This window comes from Ursus americanus, chromosome 3 (assembly GCF_024610735.1).
Source record: "Ursus americanus isolate L20-20 chromosome 3, mUrsAme1.1.p, whole genome shotgun sequence".
Classification (NCBI taxonomy): domain Eukaryota; kingdom Metazoa; phylum Chordata; class Mammalia; order Carnivora; family Ursidae; genus Ursus; species Ursus americanus.
The window spans coordinates 82,183,260-82,201,700 of record NC_142129.1 but is presented as its reverse complement, the minus strand read 5'-3'; the positions used below and the strand labels follow the sequence as shown (position 1 = coordinate 82,201,700).

Below are 18,441 nucleotides of genomic sequence, written 5' to 3'. Positions count from 1 at the left end.
CATTAGAGACTTGATGCCCAGGGTTTCTGTTGGAGGTTGGTTACGTAGGCACCTTCTGTCTAGCATGTACCAAAATTCCAGGCTCTTTGAAGGAAAACAGGTGTTCAATATAATACATATTGTTTACACAAAAAGTTTAGGTACAGTGAGGCACTCGTGTCAGGGAATTGTGGGAACGTTCCCAAAGAACAAGTTTCTCAGATGCCAGCCAAGGGCCAACCTTTCCAGCAGGCCTTTCTAAGATTAGCAGTCTCAGGCATGTTAATGTTAACGCTCTTCTGCATACTGTGCTCACTTTAGCGTTTAATTACAGAGTAGTTTGTCTTGGGAATTTAATTCCTTAATGCTCATTATGAGACTCTCTTAACTGATTTTTTACTATTTCGCATTTTTCAGTTTCTGACTATTTAATACTATTGCTGTTTTCATCCATCTTCATGACTAGAAAATAGATAGGGTGTTGTGCCTATTTCATTTCAAAGTAACATGTATCCTAATGACCAGGTATTTTCTGTTTTACTTTTTAAACATGTGTTAGGCATAAATGTAATAGGATATTAAACTTACATTTTCATTCAAATGAAATTGTTTATTTTGGCAATCCATTTAACTTGTGTAATTTTACATGTATTTTCAATTTAGTTATTATACTTAGGCTTTTAAACTTTAAGTTCTGTTTTTTAATTCACTGCTGTCTTTTTTCCTTGACACATTTAGATTTTGCTTACATACAAAACCTCTTTTATCTTTTATTCTGATTACCTCCGTGTTTTTTTTCAGATATTAACCTGAATCTAACGTTTTGATAGTTCATCCTAGGTAGCAAGAATGAATTTGTTAATATATTTACTTACTTCTAAGGAGACTCTTTAGGGGGATTTTATGACTTTACAAACCTCTGTAATCAATAAAGTTGAAAGGTTTTTATTTTTGCTTTTCATGATTATACCAAGTTAGTCTTCATTGCATATTTATGAATTTTTAGAAGTGATGGTTTACTGTTAACATTAAACTTCCCCTTTTTAGAATTGCTGTCAAGTTGAGAGAATTTTCTTTTTTAAAAAAAGATTTATTTATTTGAGAGAGAGAGAGAAAGAGTGTGTGCACAAGCAGGAGGGCAGGGAGAAGGAGAGAGGATCCCAAGCAGATTCCGCACTTGAGCCTGGAGCTTGCAGGGCTTGCTCTCTTGACCCTGGGACTACGATCTGAGCTGAAACCAAGAGTCTGATGCTCAACCGCCTGAACCACCCGGGTGCCTCAGCCTGATAGAATTTTTATGTTAGTTGTTTCCAAGATTAGGATTAATGGCATTTATATTGTGGGAAACTTTGGCTGAAAGGGAGACAATGAAAAATTCCACAAACCTCAGTTCGTTGGTGAGAGAAATCTTTTCATTCGTGGATTCATTACATATTCATCTGTAACGATGTATTAAGTTCCCTGAGGGTTACAATGACAGGGGAAAACGTATTACTTCACTCTGAATTCATATAAAAATTACTTGTTTCACTCATACAATATGTGGAAGGACATCTGATATACAGGTATCCAATGAGTGAAAAAAATAACTTTATATGAGTTTAGAATGAAGTGATTCCAGTTCCAACTAGAGAAATGAGGGAAAGCAAAATGAAGGAAATGATATGAGTTGTTTTTAAAGAATGGGTAAGAAAGAGTTCAGGACAAAGGTATTTTTGGGAGAGGAAATGCCTTTGTAAGTAGTAGAAAGATAAGGCAGACTAAGTGTCTTATAAGAAATTGTAAGTAGTGCAGCTTGACCAGAGAATGAAGTACTTGAGAGCGTTGTCTTGGGATTCCCTACTGGAGTGGTTATATTTTATTTGGTACATATTGAAAACCCTTGAAGTTTACCCAAGGGATGAATATGATCAAACAATACATAAAACTTATAGAAAGATTAATATGGCTCCAGCATTCAGGATGCTGGTCATGAGGCTGTTAGACCAAAAATTAATAAGGAAGTAAAAAATCAAGGATGAACTGGATAATTGTTAAAACTTGGAGAGATCAGGAAGAATGATTTGAAAGAATATCGCTGAATTTGATATTTGAACATTCTGGGAAAGTAAATTTGAGTAGACTGGAAGCAGACCTAGAATTTAAGGGATAAGAATGATAAGGTAATAAACGGAAGGCACTTGGCATAGATGGTTCTTTATGAGAAGTTTGGTTAAAAGAAGAGGAGAGGGAACTGTTTTTGTAAGGGTTTTTGGAATTGGTGGGAAGGACTTATTTTTGAAAACAAGGCAGGACATCTCACTCACTGGAGACAGGAATAAAAGACATATGTGAATATGGAAAAATTTAGGTAAGGAAGCAAATTGGGAAGACTGACTTCATAACAGATTGTCTATAAAAGTGAAATAACAGGTGGAAACAGTGAATGCCTTCTTTTCTTAACTCTTACCTTAATGGCTTTCTCATTTTATCTTAGGGAGCATAATAGTTTCTTGTGAAGATGTTTACTTTCTTCTTTTTTCTTATTGTATAGATATACATTGTGATAACGTTATGTGTTTATATGTACACTTAGTCTATAGCTGTATAGACTCTGTGGATCACTCTTTTATTTTTTGGAGTTCTAAATTTTTGGGTGCAGAGTCTACTTGACTTCAGTTGCAGAAGCTCATTAATATATAAGCTTATAATGCCCCCAGTCATTTACTTTTATATTCATTTCTTTACTAGTACATGGTATCATTTATGCTTAGGACATGAGAAATTATTCTAATTCTGTCATCTTCTTTATGGTACCTTGTTGGGTTTTCATTAGGAATTTTGCAAACTCTAGTGGACGTCTAAAATAGCCCATTTTAGATGTGAGAGTAGTTTACTAAGGAGGAAATACAGTAAAAAGCTAAGGAATTGCTGTGTTTGTTGCTGTTACTATTCAAGTTGTTTTCTCTTTATAAGTCTTGACACCTGCAATTTTGAAGAATTTAGATGAGTAAAAATGATGCTATATATCAGTGGGAAACATCTGGAGGGCGTTATTCATATTGATCTCTGTTCACCTTCCCATTTCTGATTTTCTGCATTTAAATTTGAAAATTATGCTTTCTAAAACATCTTTCATTACTTCAGTAAACACTGACTGTCAGAATGGTACCTGCACACTGTAGGTTTAAGTTTGTCTTAGGCCTTCCCGTGTGTGTGTGTGTGTGTGTGTGTGTGTGTGTGTGTAGAAAGGGAAAGAGACTAAATTATGATTAGTAATACTGTGTGAAACAAATCCCAAATATAAACCTAAATCTGAGTAAACTTTGCTTATTTATTTTAAGACCGTTCCTTAAGCATGATTTTTTAACTGAAATGCAGAGTTTTTAAAGAAATTTTTTCCCAACAGGTGGGAAGGAGAAACCAAAAACAAATGCTGAAGACTTACAAATTAAAAAAGTAAAGAAGAAAAAGAAAAAGAAACACAAAGAGAATGAAAAACGGAAGCGTCCAAAAATGTATAGCAAATCTATTCAAACCATCTGCTCAGGATTGCTATCTGATGTTGAAGATCAAGAAGCCAAAGGCATCCTAAATGATAACATAAAGGATTACAGTGGAAAGAGTTTGGATAACAAGAACTATGATTCCAAAATTCCTGAGAATAGTGAGTTTCCATTTGTCTCATTAAAGGAGCCACGGGTTCAGAATAACCTGAAAAGGTTGGACACTTTGGAGTTCAAACAGCTCATTCATATTGAGCACCAGCCTAATGGAGGCGCATCCGTTATCCATGCCTACAGTAATGAACTCTCCCACTTGTCTCCTGTGGAGATGGAGAGGTTTGCAGAAGAGTTTGTGGATCTAGTGTTCAGCGAAAATGAAAACTCTGCAGCTTTCTATGTAATGGGTATTGTTCATGGGGCAGCTACTTATTTACCTGACTTTTTAGACTACTTTTCATTTAATTTTCCCAACTCGCCAGTGAAAATGGAGATATTAGGAAAGAAGGATATAGAAACGACGACTATGTCCAATTTTCATGCTCAGGTAAGAGGTTTCTAGTTTAGTTTTTTTTTTTTTTTTTAACTTTTAGTTTTGTGTTTTAGACAAGTTTCAGTTTTTTATTTTGCTATCAATTTGAAATAAAAAGGTAAGAATATAATGACAGGTCTTGGGAATATGAAGAATAAATTACCTTCTTGATGTGACCATAAGAGTTTAAATTTGAGTCTACTTAATCTCTTTTTTCTTAAAGATAATTAATGAAATAAGATTCTCTTATCCTTTTTTGCAAGTATTTATTTTGGAAATGAAAGGACTGAGATGAATTTAGCCGTGTATTTTCCATGTAAGCAGTTCTCTTACCTAAAAATCACCTAAAGTTGTCTTCTTGCTTTATGCCTTAAAACTGCTTAACACTGGATGCATCAGTTAGTGGGTACTGAGTAAATATTAGCTGTTAAATATATTGTGGTACAAAGGAGTCAGTTAATTTTGTGTTCATTTGAGGAGATTAGTGTAACAGTGCATTTATGGAGCTAACTTCCTTTTCCTACCCTTCTCAGTGGTGTAGAATGTACATGATTTTAGAAAGCAGAGGCAGAGTCAAGTCCATTAGCTCTTGAAAGTGAATGTGGGCTCATCTCAAAGGCCATTGCCATTTGTTATTCACTGTCAGATCAGGGACTGCTTAGGCCAGGAGATCAGCCGATTTTCATATTTATGGGTGCTGAAGTTCCCAGTTATTCAATCGACATCATTCTAGTTTGGAAGGAGGGAAAAAAGAAAGTCTCAAAGGGATCTTAGTGTTCATCTATTCCAACCTTTCTCACTTTACAGATAAGCAAACAAACATAGATAGGAGTAACTTACTATTTTAAGGTTGGTAGCAGTACCAGGGGTAGAACACAATCTCCTTAATCTTCATCCAGAACTGTTTTACTTACTCTGAGTGCATTTCTTTTTTTTGATACATGTTTAAGTTATAGTCTTCACCTTAAATGATAATCTGGATATCCAGTCACATGCACACATACTTACTTTTATTTCTGATTTCTTGATTCTTCCCAGGAAAACCTCGGTCTCTTAATCTAATTTGTGGTATCCCTCCAGAGAATGATTTTTTTTAAACCATTTATAGAGTTTTTTATTTTATCCTAAAATGCTTTAGGAATTACAGGGTCTAACTTAAAACAAGCATATATTTAGAGCTAAGCCAGTTTATAACTTAAGACTTTTCTTGTCCTGAATGTGAGAACCTCCTCCAAATTTAATTTGTAGTAATATTGTATACTCATTTTAGTGTGACTGGGTTAGTGTAGGTAGCTGGATGAGCTCTGATACGGGGTGGATGGAAAGACAAGGGACAGTGTGTTAGGGTAGGGAGTTCAGCAAATATTGAAGATCAAAAATTACCACAAATACTTTATATACAGCTAAGGAGTTGACTAAGTTATGATATGTGCACACAGTGGGATATTACTGAGCCATAAAAAGGAAAGAAATACCAGTACATGCTGATACTTAGTGCAGATGAACCCTCAAACATCATGTTGAGTGAAAGAAGCTAGTCGCAAAAGGTCACATACTGTGTGATTTCATTTATATGAAATAACCAGAATAGGTAAATCTGTAGAAACAGCAGATTGGTGGCTGCCAGGACCTGGAGGAAAGGGACCTGCAGTAAACATGGGGGGTGCATCTATCTATTTAAGATAGGGATTTCATTTCCTTTGGTTAAATACTCAGAAGTGAAATTGCTAGATCATATGATAGTTTTGTTTTTCATTTTCAATTAAAAAATTTTTTAAAGATAAACTTTTTGAAGCTTTTGCTAAACTTTTTTTTTTTTTTTTTTTTTTGGTAAAGATTTTATTTATTTATTTGACAAAGAGAACACAAGCAGGGAGGAGGGACAGAGGGCAAGGGAAAAGCAGACTCCCCGCTAAGCAGGGAGCCCTATTCGGGACTCAGTCCCAGGACCCTCGGATCATGACCTGACCTGAAGGCAGACGCTTAACTGACTGAGCCACCCAGGCACCCCCAGTTAAACTGATTTTTTTAAATAAACTTTTTCTTGAAGTATACATACACAGAATTCACATAATTACAAATGTACAGCTTAATGAAGCTTTACTAAATGAACACACGTATGATTTTAAAAAGTGGAATATTACTAGTAGTCAGAGCTTTCCCCAAACCCCTCTCTATCACTACTTTGTGCCCCCCCATACATACGCAAACATCCAGGTAACCACTTTCTGACTTCAAATACCACAGATAAGTTCTGCCTGTTTTTGAGCTTTTACATAATAGAATCAAATAGTATGTGAGTTGTTGTATGTGGCTTCCTTCCTTTAACATTATGTTTGTGAGATTCATCCATCTTGTACATAACAACAGTTTATTTTCTCGTTGCTGTATGGCATTGTATTGTATGAATAAACCACAATTTATTCTGTTTACTGTGGATGGATATTTGTTTCCAGTTTGTGGTGGTTACAACAGGGGTCCTGTGAATATTTTTGTTCATGTGTTTTGGTGGGCATATGCATTTGTTTCTGTTGGGTATGTATATAAGATTGGAATTGCAGGATCAAAAAGTATGCACATGTTCAGATTTACTTAGATACTACGGGTTTTCCAAAGTTATTTTACCAGTTTACATTCCCACCAGCAGTGTTCCACATCTTTGGCTACACTTGTTAGTGTCTGTCTTTTCCATTTTAGCCATTTTGGTGGCTGTGTAGTTGTATCTCATTGTGGTTTTAATTCGCATTTCCCTGATGACTAAGGAAGTCAAGCTCCTTTTTATATAATTATTGTCCAATTGGATATCCTCTTTCTAAAACTAGTGTACTCTTTTGTACATTTTCCTTTGGCTTTTCTTCTAATTGGTTTGTTGGACTTCTTAATACATTGTTGGTAAGAATCTGGTCAGCCTTATATATTGCAAATATGTCCTCTCACTGAGTGGCTTGCCTTTTCATTCCTAAGAGTGTCTTTTGATGACTAGAAGTTCTTAAGTTTAGGGCGCCTGAGTGGCTCAGTCAGTTAAGTGTCTGCCTTCAGCTCAGATCCTGATCCCAGCGTCCTGTTATTGGGCCTGCATTGGGCTCCCTGCTCAGCGGGGAGCCCGCTTATCCCTCTCTCTGTCTCCCGGCTTGTGCTCTCACTCTCTCTCTGTCAAATAAATAAATAAAATCTTTAAAAGAAAAAAAAGGTTCTTAAGTTTAATGTGATCTCACAATTTTTTTTTCCCCATTTATGGTAAGTGCTTTTTGTGTCCTGTTTAAGAAATCTTTGCCTACCCCAGGTTATTAATGTATTCTCTGAAGTTTTCTTTCAGAAACTTTTATTGTTTTACGTTTTGCATTTCACTCTACAGTACTTCTGGAGTTGATTTTTGTGTATGGTATGAGGTAAATGTCACAGTTCATATTTTTCCATATAGGTGCTCAGGGAACATGATCATTTATTGAAAAGGCACCTATTCCATATTACATTGCCATGTCATCTTAGTCATAAATCAGCTGAATCATATATATGGTGTTTCTGGACTCTCTCTAATTTCATTATTCTATTTGTCTTAATTGCCGTAACTTTATAATAAAACTTGGTATCTAGTAGAATAAGTATCAGTTTTGCTGTTCTTCAAGATTTTTTTGGCTCTTTATATTTCCATATAAACCTTACAGTTAGCTTGTCTGATTCCACAGAAGAATCTGCTTAGGATATTGATTGGGATTACATTGAAGTTGTAGTTCAAGTTCGGGTAGGATTGATGTCTTTACAGTATTGAATCATCCAGCCTGTGATGATGGTATTTCCCTTCATTTGTCTTTTATTTTCTCTTGATAATATATATATTTTTTTCATCTTATAGATCTTACACATCCTTTGATATTTATTCCTAGGTATTTGAGGACTTAATTTTATTGATCACTCTTTTTAGAGAACTTGGAAGCTCTGAGTACCTTTTAGAATATAACATTAACACTCATCTTGAGAAATTAAAAATGTATCTTGTACCTTATTTCTCTTCCAGCATCCTTCTTCCCCTTATCTATGGTTTTATTGTGCATCATGCATGCTCGTTAGTAGAATTATATAGTGAAGCTGTGTATTTTGGTGATGTCAAATGAATTTGCCTACATACTGCCATGTGAATTTGTCTTCACCAAAAGAATTGGTTGAGGTAATTTTAATTGAACTATTTGTGTGTTAGTATTCTAGGGGAGAAAGGAAAGGAGGTATCAGTATTGGAATGTAGTTTCACTTGTTGTGGGAAATAAAGCCAAATTCATGTTCCATCTTGATGATTTGGTCGTAACTTCTTGTTAACAAAGTTCAGGAGGTTAGGTTCAGTAGAACCTGCTGTGTTTGAGAGAGAGCTTTTTAAAGAGCAGAGGAAAGCAGAGCTGTAGAGAAGTTTTGAATTTTAAAGTTTTGTAATCTAGTAGCTACCCTTTAATTCCCCTTTCTACCTTTTATATTCTGAAAAACCTTTGATCCAATCAAAACCAGTCTGCAAAGCAGTATTCGAAAGATATAGAAACATGTGAGAAGAGGTAATTGAATGAGTTGATAGAGAAGGGTACAAATATGACCTTTGTTATTTTTATTTAATCTTAGTTTGGAAAATACATTTAGCAGCATTAAAGAAATTCACGATAATGATAATGAGTATTTGTGTAATGAATTAGCACTATTTTTTTGTGGATAAAATAGTATATATAATAATAAAATATTTGTGTTTTCTTGCATTATAATATTGTACTCTGTGCAAATATTGAAGGTTGAAATGTAAATAAAACCTCTTTAATTTCAACTTTAAAACAGGTCCTCATATGCTCAAGTTTAGATCAGACTCAAAGAATTAATACCACCAAGCAGGGCCACTGTCTATGATGACAAATTGTTACTGCAGCTGTTGATAATGCAACCTGGTGGCCCTACCAGTGGCTTGTGGAACCCAAACTAGATCCATCCTCATGAGACTAGTTTCCTTCCTTCCTTCCTTCCTTCCTTCCTTCCTTCCTTCCTTCCTTCCCAATTAAAATCTGAGCAACCAGAATTTAACCAAAATTCATTTGCCCTCAATTCTGTGGAAATCGAATGATGACAAATTATGTAGCCACTTCTATGATCTTTATAGTGATAGTGTTTATCTTTGTAATATTACTCTGTAGCTGTCACAAAAACTCATCTTTGCACCTGTTTAGCCTTTATCCTTAAAACATGTTAATTTGAGTTTTTTTGGTGGCTATGTGTCTGCATGTGTATACAACAGTACACACACACACACACACACACACACACACACACAGCAGTGACAGAAGATCAAGACATCCTAGTCTGAATTCTTCTGGTTTTGGAATTCTTTTTACTTGTATAATGTTTTCCATCTTCCATCTGTATCCTTGCAAGTTGCATGAAAAATTTAAAGACCGTGTGAAATTATATATTGTTTTAATAGGTCATGTCTCTAATGTCGTGATTAGAGGTTAGTGGCTCTGAGGTTAGTGATCTAATGTTAGTTAAACTGTATGATGGAAGTCTTTGAGAATAGAAACATATACACAGATTTTTATTGTAAGTTCATAACCCATCTATATCAGTTCTTTTGCTGTAGAAAACAAAACCCTGAAAATGTAATGGCTTAAAGTGATTTCTCACAGTTCTTTGGGCTGTCTGGAGAGTTCTTATGGTCTTGGTCATCTTGGCTGGGGCTGGATAGCCTCATTCACGTGTCTGGTGGTTGGCAAGTCAGCTGGTCTTATTAGGAGATCTTGCTTGTATGTCTGGTGGTTGGTGCAGTGCCAGCTGGAGTGATGATCACATTTCTCTCATGTAGCAGGTTAGCCTGGGCTCATACACACGATGGTTGTTGTAGGATTCTGTAGAGCAAAAAGGGCAATCCCCAGTGCGCAAGCCTCTGCTTGTGCTGTTTGCTGATGTCCATTGGCCAAAGGAAGTGAAATGGCCAAACCCACATTCACTTCACTATGATAGGACTGGTGCAGTCATGATGCTCAGAAGTGAGCATACATACTTGAGAAGAATTTTTGGCCATTTGCAACTTCCACATTTGTCCTAGTTTTTCTACCATCTCCACTTTGTTCAAATATTCATTCGATTGTAGGGAAACAAAAAGGCAAGTAAGACAGGAGTTTTGTGTGTCAAGGAATAAGTGAGATTTCTTTCTTTTCCCTCAGTATTTAATTAGCATATACTCTGAACCCTGTAGTTAGAGCTGTGAGAATATGAAAACTGGAGCAATTGTCTTCTAACCATCCTTTCCCCTGCCCCAAGCTCCGTATCTTGGTTTTTTTTTTTTATTTTATCCTGCTTCTAAGTTCAGTTTTGTATGAAATAACTAAGGTCAGGGTATTAACTCATGATTAAGTGGCTAGTATCTTAATAGCGAAACAATTATTAAATCTGATCTGATCTGTTAAGCTTTGCCCCTCTGCAAAATGAAGAGAGAATTAACATTTGTTGACTTCTTGCTGGGGCTCATTCACTGTCCTAGGCCAATAAAGACCATTCGATATGCCATCTTTGAACCATTGGCTGCCTTTGTACTAAATTCTCATTTTGACTATTTGTGCCTGTCACATCTTCCTTGAATGCTTATGAGCTGTTCTGTACAAAATATTACTGTGGCAGGTATCAGATGCTCTAATTGGGGAAGGGGACTTTTTCCTTTATTGTACTGATTTTAAAATGAATAAGAACACTTTCATCCTTATTTTAGTTGAAGTTATATGGATATTTTTGAAATAGAATGTTGACTAAATATCATTACCGGTTATATTTTGATTTGAAAGGATATGCCAGATGTGATGGGAAATGGCTCCCTCTTGTGGCACACTCATTTATGTTAAATTTTAGATTGCCTCAGTAAGAATGTGATGAGCTAAACCTTGGTTTTTAAAATAAGACTCCCTCTCCTTTACCCCTCCCCTTAAAACACCAAGCAGAGTTGAACCAACAGCCTCTTCTGCCCTCACCCCCTCAATTTTTGTTCTGATAACTATCCTGTTTTGGTATTTTCTTCAGATTGATGCTAGCTAGGAACATCTGTAATATCATCTGTATTTATTATGGTTCACTGTTATTCTGTGGAACTTTTAATGTCTTGAGATGTTGATAGATATGCTAAAACAACTATGAGAAAAACAGGTTTCAAAGTCAGAATACTTTGTGTAATACTGAGCCAAATAAGTTATGTTTACCGTGAGACTTCTCAGAAACCTCAATAATAGTTGGTGTGTGTGGTAAACCTCCCAAACAGAGGAGTTTCCAAACTTATTGGACTCCACAGAATCCTCTTTTCAGGGGCTGCCATATCAGGAAACATATTTTGGGAAACAGCAAGTTTCCCAAATTCTTCCCAGTTCTTCTTGCTTTTTTTAAATTACTTATTACCATATTTGTTTCTTCCTTTGTTGTAGCAATTTTTATACATAAAACAGTTTTAAGTCTTACAGATTTATTTTTGGCAGTGTATTCCCTGTCAGAAAGGCTACTTGTTATTCTTTTGGTAGCAGGCTGACCTCAGAGTCATAATGTCTTTTGTTTATTTGTTTTAAAGATTACTTTTCATGTAATGAATAATGAATAGGATTTTAATTTATTTTTTAAAGATTTTATTTATTTCAGAGATGGAGAAAGAAAGAGAGAAAGTACAGGCATAAGTTGGTGGAGGGAGAGAGGGAGAAGCTGACTGCCCACTGAGTGGAGGAGGGGACAGCAATGCAAGGGCTCACTCCCAGGATCCTGGGATCATGACCTGAGCAGAAGGCAGAAACTCAACTGACTGGCACCCCTAGGATTTTAGTTTAAACATAATTTAATTAAACAGTTCATTTCTTGTTAACCAAAATTTCTGAGATTTTGTTATTGGCACTTACTGGCAGTGGGTACAAGAAGTCTCCTATTTCCTGTTTTTTTTCTTTCCCTTTATATTTATAGAGAATATATGAGGGGAAAGATAAACATGCAGTCATGATGTTGGTAGGTTTTTTTTGCCAGTGGTGGGGGGAGAGGGGGGAAGGAGCTGGAGGGAGGAGATTGAGATTAAAAATGATCTATCTGTTCTAACAGGCACTATTTAAATATGAACTATTGAAATATAAGAATTTGCAAATATATAAATAAGTATTCTTTTACTGTGTTGTCTTTTGAAAGAGCTATACCTAAATGGGGAGGAAAAATATGTGTACTCTTTGTAACAATGCGTTTTTCTTTTAGGAAGCCTATAGGATATGTTTTAAAGCAATGACACGTTTTGATATTTTCTAGTAATTTTTTTAACTGCATCAGAAAACTGATGGTATGATTAATGTTTACTGAAGTGAAAAAAAAATACGGTAATCTCATGTCCAGTATCACCAGGATGTGAGGTTTTCCAGATAGGTGATTTTTCTAGATAATGGAAGCCTTTAGTTTTGGGTATCAAGATTTTAATGAAGATACACTTTTTCAGTCTAGGTTTGTCATTATGATGCTATAATACTGATGTCCTAGGGGAGCTGCAGCTATGTATGCTTGCTTCTTGCTACTCCTCCCCCTTCAAATTTGTAGTTTCTTATCCTTTATGATTTCAGAGGTTAGTGAGAATTGTGCCTAATGTAGAAACACGTGTCCGAAGGGAACCTTTTATGAGTCATGGTCTTACGGCATTTATTTCAGCTATCTAGAGTCTTTAAACATCTGTTTCCTCCCCTATCCTGTTGCCTTGAGTTGTAATAGTTGGATAGATGAGTTTTGGAGAATTGAGGCTTTTTATCTTATGATAGTGTAGATTTAATTTCATTCCATGTAATAGGGGATATTTGTTATATAGTATTTAATAAAATAGGTGTCACCTAAACCAAGAACTATCTCTATTTTCTGAAAGGTGTGTGGATTGTATTCTTATATTTTAACTTCTTAAGTGCCATCTGTGTATTTTATCAAGAGATACATATTTTTTAAATTTGATTGCATTGTTATATGTAATTTGCCATGTTTAAAACATTAATAATTCCAATTGACTTAGTGTATGTTTGAATATTGGGTTAAGCTAAAAAGTTGTGGTAAATGGTATGTAAGTAAAATGTATTTTATTTTTTAAGATCTATTTTATTTTCGAAAGAGAGCGCATGTCGCACACATGGAGGGGGGAGAGGCAGAGAAAGAGGGAGAGAATCTCCAGCAGACTCCCTACTGAGCATGAAGCCCTACCCTGGGTTCGATCTCATGACCCTGAGATCATGACCTGAGCCAAGATCAAGAGTTGGATGCTTAAGCTACTGAGCCACCCAGGTGCCCCATGAAAAGAAGTTGTTTTGCTTTATAAGGATTCTTGTTTCCTAACGTTAGGATATGAAAAGGCATAGATTTCTTTGCAGGATTTAAATGTGCTTGCCAAAATTCAGGTACCAAGATTTTTTTTTTTTTTTAAGTGGGTGGGGAGGGGCAGAGGGAGAGAATCTTAAGCAGGCTCCACACCCAGTGTGGAGCCACACGTGGGGCTTGATCTCATGACCATGCGATCATGTCATGACCTGAGCCAAAATCAAGAGTCAGATGCTTAACTGGCTGAGCCACCCAGGTGCCCCCAGGTCTCAAGATTCTTGAGGTGCAGGTGGTTTTATTTCAGTTAATACTTGAATGCTACCCATTTGCTAGCATTGTGCAGGTGGCTTTGTAGCTTTATGTAATTATTAAATTTCCTTCAGCAGTCTGAGGTAAATCATTCCACTTAAGGAAACTAAAATTCAAGGAATTTATGTGATTTCTGAAGGTCACAAAGCTGCTAGATATAGATAGTAAAGGTAGAGTTGGGACCTAGCACTCCTGATTCTCATTCTCTAGTAGTTTTTCTCAGAGTTAATCATAGAAATGTAAACTGGATCCTAGTTAATATGTTATTATCTAGAAGGGAAGATCATTCCCAGTGGCCTTTCAGATGTTTACAAACCACTGGTAATGGTTAAATGTAACATTTCAGGCAGTCTGCTTTTAGAAATTCCAATAAAAAGATATGAGCCGGTTAGGAAAATGTAGGTATATGAACTTTTGAATATAAATTTCATTGGCGTTCTAGATCAAATAATAAACTATTATAAGGAGAAGTTATAGACTGCTATCTAGAATTACACTGTTTATCCTGTGTTTTTGTAAGCAGTGTTTAGGAATAGCTAGAGAAAGTAAAATAGCCTGCTCTGGTATGGATTTTTTTTCATGCCTTATTTTTTATTTTATTTTATTTTTCTACGGTTGGTAAAGGCCTTTTTGTTTTGATTTGCTAACCTTATATTATATAGTTCTAATATTCTCAGACAATATAATTTGGCGTTACATAATGATAGCAACCATTATCTTATTTATAACCTTTAATTAAATCCATATTCTTCAGGTAAAAAGAACGTATTCTCACGGTACTTACAGAGCTGGCCCAATGCGACAGATCAGCTTGGTGGGAGCAGTTGATGAAGAAGTGGGAGATTACTTCCCTGAGTTCCTTGACATGTTGGAAGATTCACCATTTTTAAAAGTAAGAGAAAACAATATCAAGCAGTCTGAATTGTGGGTGTCACTTTTATGCTGTGGGTGACACAAATCATAGTTGTTTCAGAAATATAATTCTTGTATAGTGTGTGTGCATGTGACTCAGATATTAATTATAATGGCAGAGCTAAATGGTGAACCAAAAAATAACACTTGCTTGTTGCTGCCACTTTTGGAAATTAGGTTCCATCTGTTTATTAACTTTTTATAAACTGAGTACCAGAGGATTTAAGAAGTACAGGAAGGATGCCTACTAAATGTTTAGGACAAAAGAATGGCAATTTGGCATTGTGGAAAACTGGCTTGGAAAATTATACATCCGTATTTCAGTCTTGGCTCTACCTGGTTGGGTTGGGCAAGCCATTTAAACTTTTTGGACTTCAGTTTCCGCATCCATAAAACATTGCGCTTAGGCTAGGTAGCCTTAAGGCCCCTTTGAATTCTTTAAATGATTTCTAGCCAGATTCTTTTTATTTTTTCAGTAATGGCTGCGTCCTAGAAAATATTTCTTCTTGTGGGCTGCTGGGGCTATCCCATTGAGAGAGAAATTTCTGAGCTGTGTAGTTAATCAGTTTCAGAGGTTAGAATGTGACAGAATCCATTTGTCTCTAATATTTGCCACATAATCTGTTGTAGATCTATTCTTTTTTCACTTCTTCTTGTTCCATTTTCTTTTTCTAATTTACCTTTTCACTCCAATCCATTCCCCTTTCATTTCCTTTTTTATTCCTTTTAAACGTTTTGTTATTTTCTCTTTTTCCCAACTAGTGACATGATGGAATTTGACTGCATTTCTTTTGAGTGGTATTTTATTTATTTATGTTTCAGATTTTAATTTTAAAGACAAATGAGCTAAATGCCTTGTTTTAGGAGAAATTTCACGTGACAGTCCTACCCTTTCTTAAAAGGGGATGGGATGCATGGTTCTTTTAAATACCATTCTCACCATTTCATGGACAGTGGCCCTTAGACCATTTTTTTTTTTTTAAAGAAAAATTGCTTTTAGACTTGCCACCTCTTTAAGAAACTATTAAACAGAAATAAATTTTGATTTTGGTTTGGTTTTCCTTTTTGTTTTATTAGGTTTTCATTATAGCTAATCAAAGAGGTATCCATTTTTTTGAGATTTCTATTTTTTAAAACAAATTGTTCATTTTTATAGATTCTCAATGGAGAACACTTGCTTATTTTGCCAACTTATTAACATCACATGACCCTTATATTTGGTAGAAGGAGGAACAACAAATGATGAATATAGTGAATCATATTTCTGGCACAGTTAGAGGAGGGAGCCATCCAAGAAAAATTACTCCTGGTATGTTTGTAAGAGAATTCTTGAAGGAAAATGTGTGACTACATAGGAATATATTCATTAGAGGTTTGTATTTTAATTGTATAAGTATAAAGGTATATATGAAAGTGTGTTAAGGGGGCAGTATTCTTTAATGTATATTTGAAGATGCAAATTTGAAAATAATTGGTTTCTATGTAATTATTTGCCTCTAGTGTACACTGCCATGGGGGACACTATCTAGTCTAAAATTAGAGAGTCGAAAAGACAGTGATGATGGTCCCATCATGTGGGTACGCCCAGGAGAACAAATGATCCCTGTGGCTGATATGCCAAAGTCACCTTTCAAAAGGAAAAGGTATGTTGAATACAAATTTTTATTGCCAGGGGTAGATGTTTGTACATCGGGTGTGTGTGTGTGTGTTAGTTGAAAATTGGAGAAAGAAAAAAGGGAAAGTTTAGAGCATACTTGCAATGTAAATTAAAAAATGGCTACACATGCTAATGAATTTTTAATAAAATATAAGATATTAATAACGCTTGAGAAATGTGGGCAAATGACAATAAATTGTAATTAGGAATGGAAAAAATGTTATTCACAGCAAAGACATTGTAAACTTTTAGAATAAATTTAATAAAAAATATTCAGAACCCATATTAAGAAAACTTAAACATCTTCTGGAGGATATAAAATAATACCTAAACAAAGGAAAAACCCTGCTATGTTCCAGATTGGATAAAACTGATAGTCCTTTGAAATTTTTAGCATTTTAGTTGAACTCACACTTCCAGCACTGGATTTAATGATTTTAAAGTTTAGAAGGAAGAATAAATAAAGTCAACAAACAGCCAAGAAAACGGTGAAAGAGAAGATAAGTGAGGGGGGCCTTGTGTTACTAGAGATTAAGAATTATTATAAAGCTCAAAAAGATCATTGGAATAGGGTTGTGTACCCAAATAGATCAAAGTATTTTGAGAACTTAATGTATGAGATAGATGGGAAAAGGAAGATCTATTTAATGAGTAATGCTGGCATAATTGAAGTCCATTTGAAAGAAAACAAAGCCATAGCCCCTACCTCGGATAAGAAGTAAGTTAGAGATTTGAACATAATAGATAAAAAAATTAAAATATAAGAATAAAGTTTTTAAACCTAGGAGAGACCTTTCTAAGCAAGATAAAAATATGTAATGACAATACTCTTTATGAGAGAAGAGTTAACAACAAAGTTCAGAACTAATGATATACTGAACTAAAATATTTGTAATGTGTGACAGACGTCATGAAGTTAATATACATAGAGCATTCCCAAATTGACAAGAAAAATGTAACACAACCCAGTAGAGAAATAGGCTTCAGCCAGTTATATTAAAAGAATTATGAGATATTATTTTTACCTATTACATTGGTAAAAAAAGGGCAATAATATTATAGGCTGGTAGGTATGTGAGGAGACAGGAGCATGTATATATTGCTGATAGAAAGGTGAGCCCCTATCATCATTCTGTAAAAGTAATTTAACAATAGTTCATGAAGTTTAAAATACATACACACACACACACACACTGTCTCTCTCTCTCTCTCTCTCTCTCTCTCTCTCTCTCTCTCTTTCTCTCTTTCTCTTTGACCTAGCGCTACCACTTTTGGGAATCTGCCCTAAGAAATGAAAGCATTAAAGGTAAATGTATAAGAATATTAGGTGCAGCATTATTTGTAGTGAGAAAAAGAGTTTAAAATGGTCTGAATGCCCAGTAGCAGTGGAATGGTTGAATTAATTTTGATACATTCCTATTAAAAATATTTAAAAAACAAAGAAAACAAACCAAAAAAACCCTCAATATCCATTCCTTTGGGGCTTCTAGCTGGCTCAGTTGGTGGAACATATAACTCTTTTAGACCTACCACCACGTGAGTTTGAGCCCCACGTTTGGTATAGAGATTACTTAAAAAAAATAAAATCTTAAAAAAATATATGGTGAAATAGTTCAAATAAATGAGTTAGATATGTCTGTTGATCTGGAAAGATGTTCATGACATTTGAAAAGAGCAAAATACAGAGTAATATGCCAGTATGATTCAGTTTGTATGAAAAGAAACATGTAAGTGTATATTTATGTGAACACAGAAAAGTGTGGACAAAATGTACACTGAGTTAACATTGGTGGGAATGGAGTGGGTGATAGGTATCTTTTTTTAGATCTATAAAGATGTTTTATTAATTAGAGTGACTATTAATCTTAAAGGAAAAACCAGGGAAAATGATCACCGAGTAAACTGCAGGTTGCCTGAGGACAGGGTCCTGTGTTGTGCTTGTTACTTAATGTGTCTCTAGCACATAAACAGAGTGCCTGCTGCTTAATAAATATCTGTTGAATGAAATTTTTACAAGTTGATTTATACCTTGGTAGTAAATGATAAAATTGGTGTGTTTCTCAGTGGTTCTTAACTTGGATTTATAAATCATTTTGAGATTTGAAAGCCTCTTCCCAGAACAAGTACAGATATCCACAAAGTTTTACATGTAATTTAAGGGCGTTCACCAGCCCTCTGAGGAACCTGCCTGTATTTAAGGGATTAGAATCCATGTAAATGTGATGATTTCACATCACGTTGTAGTCTGAGCAACT

At 35.1% G+C, this 18,441-nt stretch overlaps 1 protein-coding gene across 1 annotated transcript in view; it reads left to right on the top strand.

Moving 5' to 3' along the window:
- RSBN1L (round spermatid basic protein 1 like) overlaps positions 1 to 18,441 on the top strand; it is a 63,554-nt gene that overhangs the window by 32,843 nt on the left and 12,270 nt on the right. Inside the window, exons 3-5 of the mRNA XM_045793399.2 lie at positions 3,368 to 4,008; positions 14,372 to 14,509; positions 16,030 to 16,172. Of these exons, the coding sequence (XP_045649355.1) occupies positions 3,368 to 4,008; positions 14,372 to 14,509; positions 16,030 to 16,172 (922 nt within the window). The remainder of the gene's footprint in view (positions 1 to 3,367; positions 4,009 to 14,371; positions 14,510 to 16,029; positions 16,173 to 18,441) is intronic.